We start from the raw sequence: 24,292 nt of genomic DNA on the forward strand, positions 1-24,292 counted from the left end.
ATGTGGATTCAAAAAATACCTTGGAAAACTACAAATCCTAGGACTCCATCACACTGAGTCCCAGCAGTTAAAGTGATGCTAAACTGCATTGATTCTGGAATGTGGCTGCAAAAAATACCTCGGAAAACTACAAATCCTAGGATTCCATCACACTTTTGTCATTTTGTCTTTCCCAAACTAATAGAGCAGGACATGGTGGGGTTTGTAGTGCAATGCATCTGGAAACTCAAGACAGGTAAGGTTGTTTTCAAGCATGATATCTCACAGCTGATATACAAAGTTTTCTCTGATCTGCATTTCTCCTTGCCACAATACCAATATACAAGCTATTCACTCACAGTACAATTGCAATGGATTGTCCAGATTGGAAGCAATAATTAAGACATAAGGTGTCTATTCCAGTTAGAAAACACTGATCCACTAAAATATTGAAGAGAAACAGTAAAATTTTGTACTTCCCTTAATTAGAGAGTGAATAATAATAATAATAATAATAATAATAATAATAATAATACTACTCCCAAATCCAGACTGACAAAGTTCTGGATCACAACACACCAGACATCATAGTTGTCAAAAGAAAAAAGGTTTGGATCATTGATGTCTCCATCCCAGGTGACAGTCACATTGATGAAAAACAACAGGAAAAACTCAGCCGCTATCAGGACCTCAAGACTGAACTTCATAGACTCTGGCAGAAACCAGTGCAGGTGGTCTCAGTGGTGATGGGCACATTGGGTGCCATGCCAAAAGATCTCAGCCGGCATTTGGAAACAATAGACATTGACAAAATCACGATCTGCCAACTGCAAAAGGCCACCCTACTGGGATCTGCACGCATCATCCAAAAATACATCACACAGTCCTAGACACTTGGGAAGTGTTCGACTTATGATTTTGTGATACGAAATCCAGCATATCTATTGTGTTTGCTGTGTCATACAATAATAATAATAATAATAATAATAATAATAATAATAATAATAATTTTGTATCGCTTTTCTCCCTAAATGGGACCCAAAGCAGCTCACAAACATTATAAAAACAATACAAAATCAACACTCTCAGGATAAGTAGAAAGTTTTCTACACTACAGAATGATGCTCCCCCACCCCATAAAAACTATTTGCAAATATTAATATTATTAATAATACAACCTATATTTTGCAACCCAGGACCTGAGAGCAGATTAGCACACAGACCTGTTGTTCCCAGATTTGTGTCTGTGATGCTCAGGCATGCCGTTTTGTTCCAGGATTTAGAAGCCCACAAGGTGGACTCCATGGGAAGTCCATCAGAAATTCTGACAGCTTTCTAAAAAAATATATATTTTGAATACACGGATGCGAATATGTGCATCATTTGTACGAGTTTTGTTCCTAGGTTAAAGATGTCAGTTCCTTGTTGATTCTATCATAGAAACCTAGAGAAAGTTGACTGCAGGGCAAAAACTTTGTTGTGGCAACAGAGACATCTCCATCCACCCATTTATCAAAGTTTGTGACATAGTTTTTGCAGCGTAATCAACTTTCCCCATGTGTTTACAACAGAAACAATGAGTAACCAATATTTATAATCTGGGAACATCACCCCATTCATCCAGGCACAAATACACCACCAAAACTGTCCTCACAGATCTCTCATTCAGAAGTTCATGGTGTGATAGCAGGCCAAATTTAGTATTACCTCAACATAAAGGAACTTAGCTAGAACTATGTAAACTTGAATGATACGCAGTTTTTTTAAAAAGAAATAGACTATTTATTAATACATTCCTCCTTCACATTGTACATTGATTCCAAAGTAACTGGAGTATCACCCAAAAAGGGGTGAAATCCATGTAATGAATGTTGCAAAACTGCTCAGATGTGTGCTCATTGAATGAATTGCATACAGTCTGAATAATAAACAGTTATAATACCAATTAGCAAATACATATGCTCATTTTAATGCAAAAAAAAGATGAAACACAATTTCTGAGTTGCCTGTTTAATGTTTGTGTTACTCACTGTATTTCTTTTCTTCCTCTGTTACTATTAATCTGTCTGCTTCATTACCATACAAAAAAGAGAAGGATAAAAATGAAAATATCTAACTAGTTTCCAAAATTTTACATAAAATGAAATCCAAAGAATTTATTGCTGGGAATATCACAACTGAAATGTTCGCAGAAGCCAATAATGACATTGTAACACCATGGGCACAGTTTAGCCTGGCACTTAAATTTGATTTCAGTGTCTACAAATCTTTAGTAGTTAATGCAAAAGACATCAAAACCCAATAGAATCTAATCTAAGATGGGAAAAGGCTGAGCTAATAAAACCTATTGTGTGCCTTAATGGGGATGCACTGTTGAGAAACAATAACTACAGCCATCTTAACATCGTTTGAACATTATTGAATTTGTGTTTCCTATCTTAAAAGCCCTTATAAAAATGTCAATGCATTTGCTTCATTCAAATCCATATGTAAGAGTTTAATTTACGTTGCTGATAACAATCAGGCTCTATCAACACCATGTACTGTAATTCTGTAATGTAGATAACTCCTTTATTATAAGAGATTCCATTTTCTATAAGAGATACAGTATCAGATGCTGTTCACAAAGCCTGCAGTGTGCCAACTTGCCATTTTATGGGAATCAACTGATCATCACCTCTTTCTTTTCCCTTAAGAGATCAGTCAGTGTTTTAAGATTTGAGAATATATGCTCCTAATTCAATTCATGGCAAGAAATGTAATAATTAAGCTTAGGTAAAAATTTCCAGTATATATTTTGCATCTGTATTTTTATTTCATATAAATATAGCAACACACACACACATTCATACACACACAGAGAGAAAAAATGTAGAAATGTTAGACTGAGGATCTAAGCAAAGTGGATTTGTTCCCTAAATTCACACATTCTTCCAAAGTGCTGGTTCATATTTCAAATCCTTTCTGGATGCATATTTAGAGTCTGATCCACCATTTAGATATGTCTACCTATTAGCAATGGATTTCATAATAAAACATGCATTTATTGACATATTGGAACTGATAGGTCCAACTAGAAGTCTCCAGAATGTTTCATATTTGGAGAGAAAAATATAAACATTCTGGGAATTCTTCCTAATTATCTGAGTAAAATCCAGGAAAATCTCACTATGCCAAAGGTGTTTAAGCATTTAATTGTTCTGTTTGGCTGAACCAAGATGTATGCTCTTGAGCTGCAATTCTAAACTTGTTTGTGAATGAAACAAAACCAACCTTGAAATGAAGGAAATAATCAAAGTCCAAGCTTCCTTAGCTTGGAATACAAACTCCAGTAACCTGTAATGTTCAGCTTTGATTCTAAAAAAGTCCCTTCTTTTTTTCTAGCTCCTGTCAGTTATTCAACTAACTCATTCAGTTTCCTAATGGAATCCTGTTTCTGATAGAGATAGTGTATAGTGTGTGTGTATGGATAGATCTAGTTGGATCTTTTAATAGTTAAAATATTTTTGTAGGATACAACAGAAATGTGCATCCATTGGCTTTTGAGATGTTTTGGACATCAACTACCTAGTGAGAGTTGTGATAGTTGTAGACCAAAATATCTGGAGTACCAAAGTTCTCTAATCATAATGTAGAATATAGGGGTAATGCACCCTAAATTGGGAACAGTCCTCTGTAAGATGTACTTTAAATTGCATGCAAAGGATGAATGACAGAAAAGTGGAAATATGGAAGCAGTTGGAATCATCCGGTGTGGTGAGCATGGAGGCAGGGTGGGTGTTCTGAGAGTTCTCAGAACACCAGTACCTTCAGGTGGCTTTGAAGAGTGATAGCTCTGTTTCCATAGGTTGATTGACACCAGAGGAAAGCCAAGCCTAAAGAGTCTCACTCCTGCTAGTCAGGTGGGAGGTTTTCCTGAGACTAAGTGGTAGAGAGAGATCAAGGCAAGGCAGCCACTGAAGGAGATCCTGGACAAAGATCCAGGGCTTACAGCCATCCTTCAACCATTTTTAAATTCAAGAAAGAAAGAAGGTCAAGCAAATGTAAGTCCTACTAGTGATCATTTCTTTTTGGCACCTTTTTAAACAAAAGATAGATGTCATAGGAGCCATAGAGCTCCTCTGCAAAATTCCTAGAGTGCCCGGATGTATGGAGAGGCTTAGCAGAAGTGGCGACAAGAAAGGATGGAAGTTTAGAAAGAGCAGACAATTCTAAGAAAATCCCAGAGGGGCAAGAAGAAAGGGCAGACGTCCTAAAGAGAGGGGCGGAAGAAGCTGCCAAGGGAGAGGCGTGATGAGGGATGGAAGATGAGTGTAGACAAGCAGTGACGACTGGAGAAGATAAAGCGATACTGGGGACTAAGGGGGGGGGGGGAAAGGTGGAGGACAGTAAAGGGATAGTGACAAGTGTGGAGACACAAGCGGAGAGACGGAGAGACTGCAGTGACTCAGAATTGGTGGGGAGAGAGCAGAGGCAAGTGACTGACAGGCTATTGAGAAGTTCATAGAGAAGATTGAAAAAGCAAGACTGATTTGGGAAATAGAATCAATTTGGTTCTTTCTTTCTTTATTATATATTTTCTCTTTTGCTGGTTTTTTACTTTTGATATCTTTATTACCCCCTGCATTGTAGAAGACAATTGGGATATTCGATGTGACTTTATTTTTTTAAACTCTTCTTATTGTCATCATTAGTATTTTAACTTTTTTGGCATTACTTCGAGATACGTCAAGAAGGGACAGAAACGTTTGGTACAGATGATCTGATTTATAATTAATTCATTTTTTAAAATTTATGTATTGACTGACAAAAGGAATATTTTACTAGTAATTACCCAAATTGAGAATGAAGGGGAATGAAAGAGGGGAATGAACATTTGATGTAAATGGAACATGTCTTTTTTGTTTTGTTTGTTTTGAAATAATCGAAGGAATTAAGGATATATTTGATAAGAACAATACTGGAACTATAGAAATTACAAATTGATTCTTAATTTGAACAGGAATTTACTGAAACCATTGAAAATTAATTCAGAATAAAATTCACACATAGTATTTCTCTCTCTCTCTCTCTCTCTCTTTTTTTTTACAGGAAAGAGCCTTTTCAAATAGGAGACAGCAATATATTTGTTTAAAAACATTATGTGCCAATTTCCCACAGAATAACTCTCTAACTGCAAAGAATTTTCAAAAACTATGCAGTTTCCAGACACTTTCTTGCAGTGGGAAGATAATTGCTAAAATTAGTTCTTGCTCATTTTGGGGATGAAATTAATGAGGAATTCCATTCGTAGTTTTGATTTTTAGCCCTTTCCTGTACCTTTGCACAACTGAAACCTTTGCACAACGAAAGCAAAACCACTCCAGAGAACATGGAATTAGACTTTTTGATGACAGGTTGAAAAGTGGACACTACTACCTGGACCAAGTCACACGCTCAGTATTTACCTGGAAGGCTTTTTCCCACAATAGTTCTTTGAAAAGGGGATGCTTCCATAAGCACAAGGCAGCTTTTGAGTAGCAGAAGCTGGGGCGGGATAATGTTTTCCATGGAAGGTCATCATCCATGCTGCCTTCCCAGCTTGTATTTCGGGCTTCCGAGCAAAGAAGGGGCACGACGTACTGAAGCTGCAAAAGAGCGGGCTGCTTAACACACAGATCTAAAAAGCGATGGCTAAAAATGCTCATCAAAGGAGGAAACATAGTTTTGGCATCAACTATATTCCATTCCAGCCCTGCATTTGCTGTAAGAATCCCTGCTGTCTTTAAAAAATAGTATCTTCCATCCCTTCTCTTTTATCCAACTCAGCTAAATAATAATAATAATAATAATAATAATAATAATAATAATAATAATAATAATAATAATAATTTCATCCAAAAATACATCACACAGTCCTAAATGCTTGGGAAGTGTTCGACTTGTGATTTTGTGATACGAAATCCAGCATATCTATCTTGTTTGCTGTGTCATACAATAAAATAATAATAGAGGAAATAAAAATAAAAATAGAGGAAAGAAGAAGAAGAAGAAGAAATAAAACAATAAGAATTATTATTATATATTATATTATTATTATTATATTATTATATATATTGGAGTCATGGTGGCTCAATGGGTTAAACCCTTGTGCCGGTTGAACTGCTGACCTGAAGGTTTGCGGTTCAAATCTGCAAGATGGTGTGAGCTCCTGTCTGTCAGCTCTAGCTTGTGGGGACATGAGAAGCCTCCCAGCAGGATGATATATACACCCCACTTGCCTAGTTTCCAACAGACCTCACAACCTCTGAGGATAGCCTGCCATAGACGTGGGTGAAATGTCAGGAGAAAATGCTTCTGGAATGTGGTTATACAGCCTGGAAAACTCACAGCAACCCAGTGATTTTAGCCATGGAAGCCTTCAACAACAAAAAGTTACCTTTTTCACAAAACCAGGATGAAGCACGGAGCATAAGGAGTCATGGGGAAGGGAGCCAAACTTGCAGAGAAAGTAAGAAAGTGCCACAACACAAAACCTGTGGGTAAAGAAGGGAAAAGGGTTATTTCTCTGAAGTTGTATCAGGCCCCTTGCAGATATTTCATTTAAGCCCAAGACAAGAGGTCTGCGTTTTAGAAATGACTGGGATATTATCCAGACAAAAAAGAAGTTTACTTCATGCAGAAGGTGGCAGACTGTCCTGCCTGGCAATCCAAAAAGTAATCCCAGAGTTCGGATACAGAAAGGCCTCTCGTGGAAGCACAGGAAGGGTCCAGCGAAGAGCAGAGGTCGATGGCTGGGATGGACGCTTTGGCTTCGTTCAAGTGGATCGCAAAGACAGCCAAGCCCATGATGTGAGCGTCCCTGAGAGAAGAGCCCTACAATGGTGGCGGGGTATAAATAAATATTATTATTATTATTATTATTATTATTATTATTAATTCCAGTGCTATGATCCTAAGGTTCTATGAGAGGTTGGTGGCGGGGTATAAATAAAATTATTATTATTATTATTATTATTTTATTATGACACAGCAAACAAGATAGATATGCTGGATTTCGTATCACAAAATCACAAGTTGAACACTTCCCAAGTGTCTAGGACTTTGTGATGTATTTTCGGATGATGCGAGCAGATCCCAGCAGGGTGGCCTTTTGCAGCTGGCAGATCGTAATTTTGTCAATGTTGTTATTATTATTATTATTATTATTATTATTATTATTATTGTTTATTCCATTGATATGATCCTAAGGTTCTATGAGAGGCTGGTGGAGGGGTATAAATAAAGTTATTATTATTATTGAATTCCAATACTATGATCTTAAGGTTCTATGAGAGGCTGGTGGTGGGGTATAAATAAAGTTATTATTATTATTATTTCCAATAATTTGATCCTAAGGTTCTATGAGAGGCTGGTGGCGGGGTATACATAAAGTTATTATTATTATTATTATTATTATTATTATTATTATTATTATTATTATTTATTCCAATACTATGATCCTAAAATTCTATACGAGGCTGGTGGCAGGGTATAAATGAAGTATTATTATTATTATTAGTAGTAGTAGTAGCAGTATTGTTATTATTAATTCCAATGCTATGATCCTAAGGTTCTATGAGAGGCTGGTGGTGGAGTATAAATAAAGTTATTATTATTATTATTTATTCCAATACTATGATCCTAAGGTTCTATGAGAGACAAGTAGCAGGGTATAAATTTATTATTATTATTATTATTATTATTATTATTATTATTATTATTATTTATTCCAATGCTATCATTCTAAGGTTCTATGAGAAGTTGGTGGCGGGGTATAAATAAATAATAATAATAATTATTATTATTATTATTATTATTATTATTATTATTATTATTATTTATTCCAATGCTATCATTCTAAGGTTCTATGAGAAGTTGGTGGCGGGGTATAAATAAATTATTATTATTATTATTATTATTATTATTATTGTTATTATTATTATTTATTCCAATGCTACAATCCTAAGGTTCTATGAGAGGCTGGATGGCCATCTGTTGGGAAGGCTTTGATTGTGTCTTCCTTCCTGGCAGAAGGGGGAAGGATTGAGTGGCCATTCTTCTGACACAGAATCCAAATCAATGTAAGAGCCCCATGAAAACCAACCTGATGGTGAATAAGTTGGCAAAGGCGGCTCAGCAAGGAGGGCAGGGCCCGGCGGTGTCTGCAAAGCATTTTGGCAAAGAGAGAGGCCCAGGAGCCCTGCCTGCAAGGAAACACAAAGGAACGGGCACATGGAGGATTTTGCCATGTTTTCCCAACCACATGCGGACATCATGTGTGATTTTACCTCTCTGGTGGCAGGAAGTACGACGCAGACATGACATTCTTGCAAAACGCCGTCAGCAGAAGATCCACAGCCTGAAACAGAGAAAGAGAATAAATGAAAGAGAAACAGACAGAAAGAGAAAAAGAGCCTCTCACTTCTAGGCCAAGGATTTGCAAGAATGCTCAATAAGGAGTTTATCACTACTAACCAAAACTACATTTTATGATTTTTAATAAATTCAATAAAATGTATTATTATTTTATTGTATGACACAGCAAACAAGATAGACATGCTGGATTTCATATCACAAAATCACAAGTCTAACACTTCTCAAGCGTTTAGGACTGTTTGATGTATTTTTGGATGATGCGCGCAGATCCCAGTAAGGTGGCCTTTTGCAGTCGGCAGATCGTAATTTGGTCAATGTCTATTGTTTCCAAATGCCGGCTGAGATCTTTTGGCACGGCACCCAGTGTGCCCATCACCACCGGGACCACCTGCACTGGTTTCTGCCAGAGTCTTTGAAGTTCAATCTGGAGGTCCTGATCACGGCTGAGTTTTTCCTGTTGTTTTTCGTCAATGCGACTGTCACCTGGGATGGCGACATCAATGATCCAAACCTTGTTCTTTTCCACAACTGTGATGTCTGGTGTCTTGTGTTCCAGAACTTTGTCAGTCTGGATTCGGAAGTTATTATTATTATCGTTATAGAAATTAGAGAACTCCCATTTCTTTAATGTGGCCATTCCAAACAATCAAGCCCCTCATATCTGAAGGCACCGACTGGAACTTTAAAGTCTTGATTTCTTGCACAGACAGTGTGCAAAACCATGGATCAAAATGGCTCTTACAGCCCCGAAATCAACATTCCTATAGACGTAAGTGTCCAGCCCCCAGTGGCGCAGCGGATTAAACCACAGAGCTGTTGATCGAAAGGTCGCAGGTTCTAATCCGGGGTGCAAGGTGAGCTCCCGTTGTTAGCCCCAGCTCCTGCCAACATGCAAATGTGAGTAGAGCAATAGGTACCGCTCCAGCGGGAAGGTAACGGCACACGAGAGATAAAGCAGGGCATAAATAAATACAACAACAACAAAACAACAAATAATAATAATAATAATAATAATAATAATAATAATAATAATAATAATTCACCTCTTGATGCTGTTGTGGGACTTCAGGAACAGAAAGATCCAAGCAGATCCTAACGTCCACAGAATCTGCTTCCTCCTGGTCGTTGGTGGGTCCCAGGACACCCGCCAGTGCCTCCGAGACACGAGCCATCTGAACCGGAAGCTCTGCAACGAAGAATCATGAAGTTGGAAGGGACCCCCAAAGGCCATCCAGTCCAACCCCCTTCTGCCATAACGCAGGATACAATCAAAGCCCTCCCGCTGACAGATTATCATCCAGTTTGACAGGCATCAAAGAAGGAGCCCCCATTGAGTGGCAGGCATCCTCAGAGGTTGTGAGTTCTGTTGGAAACTAGACAAGTGGGGTTCATATCTGTGGAACATCCAGGGTGGGAGAAATAACTTTGGTCTGTTTGAGGCAAGTGTGAATGTTGTGTTTAGAATTGAATGGCCTTGCAGCTTCAAAGCCTGGCTGCTTCCTACTTGGGGGAATAATAATAATAATAATAATAATAATAATAATAATAATAATAACAACTTTATTTTTGTATGCCGCCTCCATCTCCCCACAGGGGACTCAGACCGGCTCACATGGGGACAAGCCCAATCAATCACATTATCATCATAAGATCAACAGTTAAACAACAAACATCATAATAAAACAATTTAAACAGGCCATAGTTTTAAAAAACATTATTGAAAATGCAAAATATTAAAAGAAGAACTGATCATGGATATGATGGGACACAGCACTTCAGCCAACCCAGCTCCATGGGCCTAAATCTAATCCAACCCATTGTATGTAGTAAACATAATGAGTTTTTTTTCCTGTGCCTAGATATCTATAACACACATTTTAAACAGATGACCTTCCTTGACTTAAAAAGCCACGGGACTAAATAAAATTCATGCCTTTTCAACGTTATGTATTGTTTAGAAAATAAATTATCTAAGAGAACTCCATGAAAACATTTGTTGGGAGGTGTGATGGTTTCCTGTCTGGAATTCCGCTGTCTTGTAACACCAACAAAGGATTCACCCAGGCAGGAAGCAGCCAGGCTTTGAAGCTGCAAGACTATTCAATGCTAACCAAGCCGGCCAATGGCAACATTCACACCTGCCTCAAACAGACAAGAGTTCTTTCTCCCACCCTGGATATTATTCCACGGATATATAAACCCCACTGGCATAGTTTGCAACAGACCCCACAACCACTGAGGATGCCTGCCATAGATGTGGGCGAAACGTCAGGAGAGAGTGCTTCTGGAACATGGCCATATAATTTATTTATTTATTTACAGTATTTATATTCCGCCCTTTTCACCCCGAAGGGGACTCAGGGCGGATCACATCTATATATATAAAAGAGTGATGGCATCACGGCGACCCACAAAACAACAAAACTACAGGCCCCCCCAACCTCGAAATTTGACAACACAACCCATCATCCACGCCTCTAGGTTGATACAACAAAAAGAAAAGAAAAATAAAGTCCTAGAGAGAGAGGAATAATTGCTTTTATCCAATTGCTGCCAGTTAGAAGGCTAAGTTCCTCCAACTTGGTCTCCTAGCAACCCAATAAAAAATAATAAAAAACACTAAAAATTAATACAATAAAATACTATAATAACAGAAAATAACTAAAAATGATACAAGAAAATAATAAAATATAATACATAAAATATAACTTACAATAAAATTAATAAAAAATTGCAAATAACGTCAAATAAAAATTACACAACAATTTTTAACCAATACCACCATCACTTTGCCACAGCAACGCGTGGCCGGGCACAGCTAGTTACACATATAAGGCAAACATTCAATGCCTTAACATAGAACAAAGACAGAGACAAACACAGGCTCCGAGCTGGCCTCGAACTCATGACCTCTTGGTCAGAGTGATTTGTTGCAGCTGGCTGCTCACCAGCCTGTGCCACAGTCCGGAAAGCTCATAGAAACCCAGTGGTTCCGGCCATGAAAGAATTCAACAACACATTGGATTAAAGAACATGTTTAAGCTTCAAAAAGTATTCCCGACAGATCTGCCTGCCTTCCAGACCCAACCGTCCCTGCAACCCGCATACCCTCCTGCTTTTCTTGATCCGCAATCAACTCTCGGAGTATCTCAAGCTCAGCTGTGAGCAGTTCCAAAGGCTCTTTCAAATCGCTCGTCTCCATTTCGACCGATCCATCTGCGGGGGAAAAAGGAGAGACGTTATTGGACTACAATTCCCAGAATCCCTCACCACTGTCTTCTGGGAGAGCATGATGATTGATGGGAGGAGGACCACTTTTAGGAACGTCAAATACAATGGGATCAATTTACAAACCACGAATGGATGGACAACCATTTGGGGATCAGAGGATAATTTTAGAAAACTCCCAACCCTCAGCAGATCTCAGTTTGTCAGGGGCAAGTGTGAATGTTGCAATTGGCTACCTTGATGAGCACTGAATAGCCTTGCAGCTTCAAAACCTGCCTGCTTCCTGCCTGGGGGAGTCCTTGGTTGGGAGGTGTGAGCTGGCCCTGAGTGTTTTTAAGGTATTCACATGCCTACTATTACACACCTGTCACACCTGAGATAGGTAAAACCATGCTGATTTGAAAGTGTTATTTCTTGTTTATGTGTGCGGTACCTACTTTGAAAATATTTGTTCTACTCCAGAAACTTTGTTTTTGTGGTGGCCACAAACTATGTTGAATTAGTTGAGACTCTTATCAGATATTCATTGAAAAACTAGAGCAAAACGTGTTATAGCAGGATGTCCCTCAAAAACAAAGTTTTTGTAGTTTAATCCATATTTTTCATGTTTTATGATAGAACCAATTAGGAAATGACATTCATAACCCAGGAACAAAAATCATGTTACATAGTATTATTGTTCAATAAATAATTCTTTAAAATATTTGAACAGTATTGTACTTGCTGTAATTTATGAGCTCCCTGAGTCCCAGTTTTGGGAGGGTGAGTTTATTTTTCACTATAGAAATTATACAAGCAGCACTACACCAGTAGAAGGTAAAGGTTTCCCCTGGTGTTTTAATATGTTCTTAATATGATTATTATTTCATTTTTGTTATGTTTAGTATTTGATTTTAATAGCTATGTCTGTATTTTGATGTTTTTGTATGTTTTGTTGTTTTATCCGGGCTTGGTCCCATGTAAGCCGCCCCGAGTCCCTTCGGGGAGATGGAGGCGGGGTATAAAAATAAATTATTATTATTATTATTATTATTATTTGGTTCACAAACAGCGCCATATGCTGAACAAACAAGTAACAGCCGCTGTACTACAAATGACTGTTTCAGGAAGGAATTCCCCTGGATTTTTGTTTTTTAGTGTTGTTCTTTATTTACTGTACTGATTACTGTTCTTTCTCCCACCCTGGACGTCATTCCGTAGATATATAAAACCCACTTGCCTAGTTTCCTACAAACCTCACAACCTCTGAGGATGCCTGCCGCAGATGTGGGTGAAACAACAGGAGAGAATCCTTCCGGAACATGGCCAGAAAGCGACCGATAGAAATTTGATAATGACTAGGGGTCAGTCGATGCCGCTCACCTTGTAAGAGCTTCTCTTTTGCAACTCGGCATTCTTCGATATATGTTTTGTACGCATTTGGAGGAATCTTTTCAGCCCTGTTTTAGAAGGATTGAGGCCATAATAACATCATGAGGTTGTACTGTCAATAGAGACTGAAACAATCCATTGAGATCATGACAAACTTGGATAAGTTCAAGAAAATTATTAATTTCCCTTCTTACCTTCTGAGGGATTCTATCAAAGCCATGCGGGGATCTGGTCTTTCCGGAAGCTGCAATGTTTAAATAAATGTTTAAATATCACAAATTATTAAACACAAATTATTAACAGAGTGTTTGTATCTGTGCCAATTTTTTTCAGTGTTTATACATACACATATATATATATCTTCTATCTATATAAATAAAAACTAGCTGTGCCCGGCCACGCGTTGCTGTGGTATTGTCTGGTGGTGTTGGTGAGAAATTGTTGAGGTAGTGGTGGTATTGAATGTCTGTTGTAAGGCTGTCTTTATGTTTAGTATGCACACTGAAGTGGATTATATGGCAGTGTGGAGTCAAGATAATCCAGTTCAAAGCAGACAATATAAGATTCTAAATGGGTTATATAGCTGTGTGGAAGGGCCTTGAGTCTACACTGCCATATAATCTAGTTAAAATCTGATAATCTGTGGAAGAGGCCTAAGTGAGGCCTAACTGTGCCTGTCCCCTGGGCTGGGTAGGTTGCTAGGAGACCAAGTGAGCGGAGCTTAGCCTTCTAACTGGCAGCAATTGGATAAAAACAATTATTCCTCTCCCTCTAATTAGGACTTTATTTTTCTTTTCTTTTTGTTGTATCAACCTAGAGGCATGGATGAGGGGTTGTGCTGTCAGTTTTCGAGGTTGGGGGGCTTGTAGTTTTGTCCGCTGCCCTGATGCCATCACTCTTTTATATATATAGATGTAATGTCCGTTTGTGAGGGACCTCATATCTTCCAAACTACGAAATTTGGACACAACGTACTATTCAAACTGGAGAGTGTTTTAAGGTATTCACATACCCACTATTACACACCTAACACACCTGAGACAGGTAAAACCATGCTTTGGTTCACAAACAGCGCCACCTGCTGGACAAACAAGTTCTATAACACTATACTATAATATTATTAGTAATATTACATGTAATATATATACAGTAGAGCAGGGGTCCTCAAACTTTTGAAGCAGAGGGCCTTCAGACTGTTGTGGGGTCCGAATTATCATTTGAAAAAAAATGCAAATTCCTATGCATACTGCACATGTCTTATTTGTAGTGAAACAACAACAACAACAACGAAAGAACAATGCAATATTTAAAAATGAAAACAATTTTAACCAACATAAACCTATCAGGATTTCAATGGAAAGTGTGGGTCTGCCACTGGCCAATAAAATAGTCAAGTTAATTAGGATTGTTGCTGTTGTTGTGTGCCTTCAAGTCATTTCAGACTTTGGCCGAGCCTAAGTCTAAAATTAATTATTTATTTACTGCATTTATTTACTACATTTATATCCCACCCTTCTCATCCCGAAGGGGACTCAGAGCAGGTATATGTACATATAATATATTATATTATTAGCATAGCACAATATTAGCATTATATAATTCTATATTGAACTATACCACTATACTATTATATGTTATGTAATATATAGCATATGATTAATATTATTATATGGTATTATTATTTGTATTATATTGTATAACATAATATTATTATCAATATTATATGTATATACAATATATTATAACATTAAAACTAATACAAAAATATTATATTATAAAACTGAGGGCGGGGGCCAGGTAAATGACCTTGAAGGGCCGCATCCGGCCCCCGGGCCTTAGTTTGGGGACCCCTGCAATAGAGTCTCACTTATCCAACATAAACGGGCCAGCAGAACATTGGATAAGCAAAAATGTTGGATAATAAGGAGGGATTAAGAAAAAGGCCCATTAAACATAAAATTACATTATTTTACAAATTAAGCACCAAAACATCATGTTTTACAACAAATTGTCAGAAAAAGCAGTTCAATTCCCAGTAATGTTATGTAGTAATTACTGTATTTACAAATTTAGCACCAAAACATTGCAACATTTACTATAAAAACATTGACTAGTAAAAGGCAGACTGCCTTGGATAATACAGAACCTTGGATAAGTGAGACTCTACTGTATATATATATATATATATATACACACAATTATAATAGTTATCAATATTATTATCAATATTATATGTATATACAATATATAATATTATTAGTATAGCATAATATTGATATTATATATTATATTGTTATATTGACACAGGAGACATGGTGTCTATATATATATCTATATCTATATCCATCTTCTATATATAATATATATATTATCTCCATCCATCCATCCATCCATCTATATTTACACTCAGGGGCAATCTTTAGAATTCTGCAGTTTATATCTAGACATGTCATAAAAATATGTAAAATAATCATTTATATGAAACGCATATAGGTGAGTTTAAAATCCACCTAACTCTATAAATTTTTAAAAGAGGATATTTCTCACTTGAAAATTTAAAGAAACCATAATAAGAATACTAACCAGACGCGGCACAAGCAAAGCGGGAAGAAAACGCGTTGCATAGTAGGACTGCCTGAAAATACTGAAACAAGAAAGCGGATGGAAGCAAATGGGTTGAAGAGAATAAAATAATATAATGAAGAGCGACACCACTGAGAAGAGAGGCTTACCTGGCTTCCATGACACTCGCTGGGATCCTCCCCGTGTTTTCAAATATCTGCACAGCCTTTTCGACATCCTGAAGGGCCTGGCATTGAGGCTGATCCACAAAGAGAACAGAAGAGAGAGCATGTCTTTGACTGTCAAGCAACACAACTTCCCTTGTTCCAATTAATTAATAACAACCTGTCCAGGTGGCTTTGAGATACCTGGACGGCTTCCTTTGGGGAAGATAAATCCTCATAGAGGCCCATGTCTTCTATGGAAACCTGGGAACGAGAAGCACAGCTTGAGGATGGACCCAGAGTGCAAGGTGACCACTCAACAAAAGAGAACTTCCATCAGAATGCAGGTAAAATGTATTGGTATAGAGTGAAATTGTGCTTAGAGTTAAAAGCTGTGTGTGTGTAATCTAGAAGCGAAAAGGTTAAATGCACGAAGTGGAAATAAAATTGCTAGAGTGTAACTTTTGAGAAGTTTCCGGTTAGCCGGACGTACGTTTAGAGATAAGAATGGAGTGTTCACTCCTGCAGCGTGCTCCGATGTAGTCTGGTTATTGTCCAGTCTGCTATGTAAATAAGCTGTACATACTGCAATAAAGTTTGAGAGTTTGGGAGAAAGTACCTTTTGTGGACTACACAATCCACAGAATTCATTGGCCATACTAGATGGAGATTCTGGGGACTACAGTCCAGGACCTGGAACAAGGCTTATAAGTACCAGACTGGTGGCCAATGCCTTCTCTCTCTTTTTTTTTTTTAACTTAATGCATTATATGTATTTTTGGAGGATGTCACCGTTAATAAGTTCTGGGTAAATTATACATAGTTATAACCAATTTCAGAATATCCAAATGTAAAAAAAAAAAGTCAAATATACACAAGTGAATCTCAGAAAATCACATTTAAATCTCGCAAAGTATTATTCTAACTTCTAGAGCAGGGGTCCTCAAACTTTTTAAGTAGGGGGCCGGTCCACAATCCTTCAGACTGTTGAGGGGCCGAATTATCATTTGAAAAAGAAATACGAACAAATCCTTATGCACACTGCACATGTCTTATTTGTAGTGCAAAACAACAGCAATGAAAGAACAATAAAATATTTAAAAATGAAAACAATATTAACCAACATAAACCTATCAGGATTTCAATGGGAAGTGTGGGCCTGCTTCTGGCCAATGAGATAGTCAAGTTAATTAGGATTGTTGTTGTTGTGTGCTTTCAAGTCATTTCAGACTTTGGGCGAGCCTAAGTCTAAAATTATTTATTTATTCATTTCCTACATTTATATCCCGCCCTTCTCACCCCGAAGGGGATTCAGAGCAGCTGTATGTACATACAATATATTATATTATTAGCATAGCACAATATTAGCATTATATATTACTATATTGAACTATACCACTATACCGTAATATTATATGTAATATATAACATGTAATTAATATTATTATATGGTATTATTATTAGTATTACATTGTATAACATGATAATATTATAAATATCATATGTATATATAATATATTATATTATTAAAACTGATATAAAATATTATATTATAAACTAGCTGTGCCCGGCCACGCGTTGCTGTGGCAAAGTGGTGGTGGTATTGGTTAAAAGTTGTTGTGGAATTTTTATTTGACGTTATTTGTATTTTTTAAATTAATTGTATTGTAACTTATCTTTTTTGTTTATTATATTTTGTTATTTTGTTGTATTGTTTTTAGTTATTTTGTTATAGTATTTTATTGTATTAATTTTTTTAGTGTTTTTTATTATTTTTATTGTATTATTTGTATTTATTTTATTTTTTTATTCTTTTATTAACACTGGGCTGAGTGGATTGCTAGGAGACCAAGTGGGCAGAGCTTAGCTTTCTAAGTGGCAGCAATTTGTATAAAAACATTTATTTCTCTCCCTCTAATTAGGACTTTATTTTTCTTTGCTTTTTGTTGTATCAACCTAGAGGCGTGGATGATGGGTTGTGTTGTCAAATTTCGAGGTTGGGGGGCTTGTATTTTATTGTATTAATTTTTAGTGTTTTTTATTATTATTTTTATTGGGTTGCTAGGAGACCAAGTTGGAGGAGCTTAGCCTTCTAACTGGCAGCAATTGGATAAAAGCAATTATTCCTCTCTCTCTCTAATTAGGACTTTATTTTTCTTTTCTTTTTGTTGTATCAACCTAGAGGCGTGGATGATGGGTTGTGATGCCATCACTCTTTTATATATATAGATGAGGGCAGGGGCCAGGTAAATGACCTTGGAGGGCCGCATCCGGCCCCCGGGCCTTAGTTTGGGGACCCCTGTTCTAGAGAATTAAAATTTAAAAGAAAATCAAATATGTTTTTGCCCCTTTTTCCACACACAACAAATGCGCCAGGGGGGGAATCCTGACATTGTGAGACTTTTGCCAATGCCTTCTCTTTGTGAAAACTGGCGCTCCAAAAGGATCGGGCTTCCTGTGCTCACCTTGAAGTCGGCCAGACGGGTTTTGGCCAAAGAGATGTATTCCAGGAGCAGCGGGCGGTATTTGGCCGGAACAAACGGCGGGAGCATGATGTGCACCTGGGGAGAGATGGAGGGCAAGGTAAGCCCTGAAGGGCCCCATGGATGGCAAGGGCAGACCAAGCCCTTTCTGTTCACTTGCCTTCAAATACTGTGGGGCTTCGAAAGGCACCAACTCCGAGAGGAACTTGAAGAGGAAGACCGAGGCCTTCTTGCTGCCGCTGTGGAAGCCGCTGGAGCTCCCAAAGGCAACCTGGAAATAATAATAATAACAACAACAACAACTTTATTTTTCTATCCCGCCTCCATCTTCCCGAAGGAATTTGGGGCGGCTAACATGAGGCCAAGCCCAAAAATAAAATATAAACAGAGTTAAAACATAAATAAACAATATCAACAAAACAGATCAAATAAAATAAAACAGACTACAACACAGTAATACAATATAACACAACTAGCTGTGCCCGGCCACGCGTTGCTGTGGCGAAGTCTGGTGGTCTGGGAAATAAAGTATTGAGGAATTGGTGGTAGTTAAGGTAAAGGGTCAAGGTTTTCCCCTGACATTGAGGCCAGTCATGTGTGACTCTGGAGGTTGGTGCTCATCTCCATTTCTAAGCCGAAGAGCCGGCGTTGTCCGTAGACTCCTCCAAGGTCATGTGGGATGACTGCATGGAGCGGCATTACCTTCCCGCCGGAGCAGTACCTATTGATGCACTCACATTTGCATGTTTTTGAACTTCTGGGTTGGCAGAAGCTGGGGCTAACAGTGGGGGCTCTCTCCGCTCCCCCAATTCAAACCTGTGGCCTTTCGGTCCAGAAGTTCAGCAGCTCAGCGCTTTAACACGCTGCGCCATCAGGGGATATTATTTCCTAAAGGTTGTGAATATACAATATTTCTGAATGGTTTTTTCCCCCCTGTTGGACGCAAGTATGAATGCTGCAATTAGGAAAATGATTAGGATGTAATGGCCTTGCAGCTTTAAAGCCTGGCTGTTTCCTCCCTGAGTGAATTTTTTGTTGGGAGGTGTTAGCTGGCCCTGATTCTTTCCTGTTTGGAATTCCCTTGTTTTCAGAGTGGTGTTGTTTGCGATATTTTATGTGCTTCTACTGTCTGTGGCCCTGAGAAAACAGAGGATTTGCCAGACTTTGATGATGGGAATACTTTGTTGGGAGGTGTTAGCTGGCCCTGATTGTTTCCTGTGTGGAATTCCCCTGTTTATTTACTGTCCTGGTTTTAGAGATTACATTGTTCTGCATTATTCTATCCCAGTAATTATTTCATATTAAAGTAGAATCTCACTTATCCAACATTCACTTATACAATGTTCTGGATTATCCTACGCAGTCTGCCTTTTCATAATCAATGTTTTTGTAGTCAGTGTTTTAAATTCATTGTGATAATTTAGTGGTAAATTTGTAAATACAGTACAGTAGAGTCTCACTTATCCAACATAAACGGGCTGGCAGAATATTGGATAAGCGAATATGTTGGATAATAAGGAGGCATTAAGGAAAAGCCTATTAAACATCAAATTAGGTTATGATTTGGCAGAAAAAGTAGTTCAATACACAGTAATGCTATGTAGTAATTACTGTATTTATGAATTTAGCACCAAAATATCACGATATATTGAAAACATTGACTACAAAAATGCATTGGATAATCCAGAACATTGGATAAGCGAGTGCTGGATAAGTGAGACTCTACTGTAATTACTACCTAGTATTACTGTGCATGGAACTACTTTTTCTGTCAAATTTGTTGTATAATATGATGTTCTGGTGCTTAATTTGTATAACGATTACCTAATTTGATGTTTAATGGGCTTTTCCTTAATCCCTTCTTATTATCCAACATATTCACTTATCCTGCCAGCCTGTTTATGTTAGATAAGTGAGACTCTACTGTGTATTGATAATCTTAAATTATCTGCTTAGAACTGGATTATATGAGGCCCCTTCTTCACAGCTGTATAAAATGCACACTGAAGTGGATTATATGGTAGTGCGGAGTCAAGATAATCCAGTGCAAAGCAGATAATATAAGATTATAAATGGGTTATATAGCTGTGTGGAAGGGCCTTGAGTCTACACTGCCATATAATCCAGTGCAAATTAGATAGCCTAAGTCTGCCTGTCCCTTAACTGAACCCTGGCTGTCCCTTGGCTTGCTAGGAGTTGGTTGCTAGGAGACCAAGTGGGCAGAGATTAGCCCTCTAAACTGGCAGCAATTGGATAAAAAAAATTATTGCTCTCCCTCTAATTAGGACTTTGTTTTTCTTTTCTTTTTGTTGTATCAACCTGGAGGCATGGATGATGGGTTGTGTTGTCAAATTTCGAGGTTGCGGGGCCTGTACTTTTGTTGTTTTGTGAGTCGCCGTGATGCCATCACTCTTTTATATATATAGATCATAGCAAAATAAAACGGTAAAATGGTAAAACAAACATCCCCACTATTAGATAGAAAGGGGGCCGGTCAAGTCAAAAAATGCAAAAGTATACAAAATGCAAAAAATACAAAACCTTTTAATAAGGTATCTGGGCAAAGTGTTGAGGAGTTATCTAGAAGAGTTGGGGTAGGGAGTCAAGTTGTTTCCAATACCGGGGCAAAACAAAATGCAGAAAAGCGGTATTTCTATAGGAGGGGTCTGTCGTGGGGTTAATTATTCCAATGCACACTGGAAAAGCCATGTTTTTAACTGTTTACTAAATACATATAAGCAAAGACCACCAGCACTGAAGCGATGATTCTCTGCCTTCAACTTCGTGGGACCGGATGCCAAGTTGTCCAAAGGTCCGATCACCGTCTCGCAAAGCAGTTACTCTACTCTCAGTTCAAGAATGGAAAATGGAATTTCAGAGGACAGATGGGCTTAGAGCTAACCATAAAAATGTGGCAGGAACATGGCGAGAGAACTAGGAAGCCCTGACTCTCGATCATTGGAACTGGAGGTCAGCTGTTACCAACAGTGCTGTGGATTTTGCAGAGGCACGAATGAAGGGGAAAAGAGAGATACGTCCCAAGCAAACCCTTGTCGGGACCACCTTCTATCTGGAAATGTATGTCCTCAATGCAAAAGATAGAGCCCCCGGTGACACAATGGGCTAAATCCTTGTGCCGGCAGGACTGCTGACCCACAGGTTGCCGGGAGAGCAGGTGACTTCCCTCTGTCAACTCCAGCTCCCCATGCAGGGACATGAGATAAGCCAACCACAAGGATCGTAAAACATCAAAACATTCACCTCTGGGCAACATCCTTGCAGACAACGAATTCTCTCACATCAGAAGCAACTTGCAGTTTCTCAAGTTGCTCCTGACACACACAAAAACTGCAAAAGACTATGCGGATCCAGAATAGGCCTTTACAGCTATTTGAAGACCCACTACCAAGTCTTGGAAGACAATCATACTCGGCCACAGGTGATAGATGATGATGATGATATAACATACAATAATAATTATTCTTATTATTTTATTTTTATTTTTATACCCAGCCCCATCTCCCCAAAGGGACTTGGGGCGGCTTACATGGGGCCAAGCCCAGGATAAACAAACAATGTAAAAACACAACAATAAAACAAATCAATCAACAATAGAATAGATCATAAAAACTAATAAGATCACATACCCTGTTTCCCTGAAAGTAAGACATCCCCAAAAAATAAGACCTAGTAGAGGTTTTGCTAAATTGCTAAATATAAGGCCTCCCCTGAAAGTAAGACCTAGCAAAGTTTTTGTTTGGAAGCATGCCCGGCGCCCGTCAAACAAAACACCGTAGCATGCAGGGTTGGTAAATGTACATAATAATAATAATAATAATAATAATGTATCACACAGTCCTAGACACTTGGGAAGTGTTCGACTTGTGATTTTGCAATACGAAATCCAGCATATCTATCTTGTTTGCTGTGTCATAATAAAATAATAATAATAATAATAATAATAAATACATCACACAGTCCTAGACACTTGGGAAGTGTTTGACTTGTGATTTTGTGATACGAAATCCAGCATATCTATCTTGTTTGCTGCGTCATACAATAAAATAAAATAATAATAATAATTATTATTTTATTTTTATACCCCGCCTCCATCTCCCCAGAGGGACTTGGGGCGGCTTACATACCAGTTGTATATGTAAATAATGGTAGTAACAAGAAATTCTTGACAGGGGTCACAGTTTGTCTGGTTTAGTTATGTTGGTTTGTGATGACAACTTCTGTACAGTATAGAATAAATGTTCATTTTTTTTTGTTCAACAATGGATATGAATTCTTCTTCATAGAAAAATAAGACATCCCCTGAAAATAAGACCTAGCGCATCTTTGGGAGTAAAAAATAATATAAGACACTGTCTTATTTTCGGGGAAACACGGTAAAATAGTCATACTTTAGTAAAATCCAGGATTGGCTCCTAAAAGGAACTGGGCCAAAAAAAAAATACTCACAAGACCACACTAGTATAAAGCAGGTTAAAACTCACAAGTCAAAATTCAATGGGTAATTGTGGCAGAGGACATAGCAAATTCCTGAGATGTCTCTTTGGGTCCGCCAATGCAAACCTGTATGGTTAGGACCATAAATGAGGCAATTTAATGTCAGAACTCATGATCTATCTTAGGCTCTTACCTTAAACCATTCTGCGTAAGGCATGAAAACGGCAGGACCCTCCAGGCCAGCCTGGCGCGCGATCAGGAACGCCGTCATCATGCTTTCCAAGTCATAGTCCTCAAAGCCTTTCTTCAGCAGATGGCTCAGGAAGTCTGGGAAAAAGACTTCCCCATAACACACACGTCTCCCACCTTTTTCCCAAAGTGAAAACAAAACAGTATGTGGGCTCAAAATGCCAAAGTCCGATCCAACCACGGACTCGGTATCTACCTTTAATCAGTGGTGCGGCTCCCGACTGGCAGACCAGCAGCGTGGAAACGCAGGAGAGGACGTGATGCCAGTTGACTTCGCTCGTCTCCAGGACGTGCTGCAAATGGCGGACCAACTCCTCCGGCTTGAAGGGCACAAACAACTACAAGGGGAGACAAAGCCAGAAACGCCTTTCACCATCCAAGCAAGGAAGATGGAAAACCATCTCAAGAGTCAGCAGATAGTTTGCTCCTGAGTGAGCAGTGTTATGTTTGGTTGGAGGCCAAAGTGGTTGAGGGGTGTCGCACCTCAGAATAGTTCACCTTGCTATTGACAGTCTTTTGTAGTTTTATTGAGCAAAAGCAGTATACTGTATATACTCGAGTATAAGCCTAGTTTTTCAGCCCTTTTTTTAAGACTGAAAAAGACCCCTCGGCTTATACTCAGGTGAGAGTCCTGGATGGCTTATATTTGGGTCAGCTTATACTCAAGAATATATGGTATATTTATTATTTTTCTCTATTATTATTGGTATTATTACATTTATTATTTTTCTCTATTATTGTTGCTACTACAGTAGAGTCTCATCCAACATAAACGGGCCAGCAGAATGTTGGATAAGTGAATAAGTTGGATAATAAGGAGAGATTAAGAAAAAGCATATTAAACATCAAAATAGTTTATGATTTTACTAATTAAGCACCAAAACATCATGTTATACAACAAATTTGACAGAAAAAGTAGTTCATTACACATTAATGCTATGTAGTAATTACTGTATTTACGAATTTAGCACCAAAATATCATGATATATTGAAAACATTGACTACAAAAATGTGTTGGATAATCCAGAACGTTGGATAAGTGAGATTCTACTGTATTGCATTTATTTTTCCTTTGCTTTTCCATTTTCTCTTTTTTGTTGTTGTTTTGTTTTGGGTTTTGTTGTTTTTTCACTCAGTGCACTTTGCCCAATCCATTGTATGATTTTATTAACCATCATCATCATCATCATCATCATCATCATCATCATTTAATTACTTATTAATCGCCCTCCATCCAAGATGCTCTAGGCGATTTACAAGATAAAATTGTAAAGGATAAAAATACATACATACAAATATTGATAAAATTAACATAGATTAAAAGCTCTAGTAAAGAGCTAGGTCTTGAGTGCTAGGGTATTGCTGTGTTTTATCATGTGTTTTATAATGACTGTGATTTTATTT

The 24,292-nt window shown here is 38.0% G+C and overlaps 1 protein-coding gene across 1 annotated transcript in view; it reads right to left on the bottom strand.

The window, feature by feature from the left end:
- LOC134294732 (Fanconi anemia group A protein-like) overlaps positions 1-24,292 on the bottom strand; it is a gene marked incomplete at its 5' end in the record, with an annotated part of 71,753 nt that overhangs the window by 43,843 nt on the left and 3,618 nt on the right. Inside the window, 16 exons of the mRNA XM_062966369.1 lie at positions 5,427-5,606; positions 6,398-6,494; positions 6,632-6,834; positions 8,105-8,204; positions 8,289-8,359; positions 9,420-9,562; positions 11,485-11,592; positions 12,967-13,043; positions 13,170-13,219; positions 15,559-15,619; positions 15,708-15,796; positions 15,906-15,965; positions 18,167-18,262; positions 18,345-18,455; positions 22,833-22,966; positions 23,085-23,226. Of these exons, the coding sequence (XP_062822439.1) occupies positions 5,427-5,606; positions 6,398-6,494; positions 6,632-6,834; positions 8,105-8,204; positions 8,289-8,359; positions 9,420-9,562; positions 11,485-11,592; positions 12,967-13,043; positions 13,170-13,219; positions 15,559-15,619; positions 15,708-15,796; positions 15,906-15,965; positions 18,167-18,262; positions 18,345-18,455; positions 22,833-22,966; positions 23,085-23,226 (1,722 nt within the window). The remainder of the gene's footprint in view (positions 1-5,426; positions 5,607-6,397; positions 6,495-6,631; positions 6,835-8,104; positions 8,205-8,288; positions 8,360-9,419; positions 9,563-11,484; positions 11,593-12,966; positions 13,044-13,169; positions 13,220-15,558; positions 15,620-15,707; positions 15,797-15,905; positions 15,966-18,166; positions 18,263-18,344; positions 18,456-22,832; positions 22,967-23,084; positions 23,227-24,292) is intronic.

This window comes from Anolis carolinensis, unplaced genomic scaffold (genome assembly GCF_035594765.1).
Source record: "Anolis carolinensis isolate JA03-04 unplaced genomic scaffold, rAnoCar3.1.pri scaffold_19, whole genome shotgun sequence".
NCBI classification, from domain to species: Eukaryota; Metazoa; Chordata; class Lepidosauria; order Squamata; family Dactyloidae; genus Anolis; species Anolis carolinensis.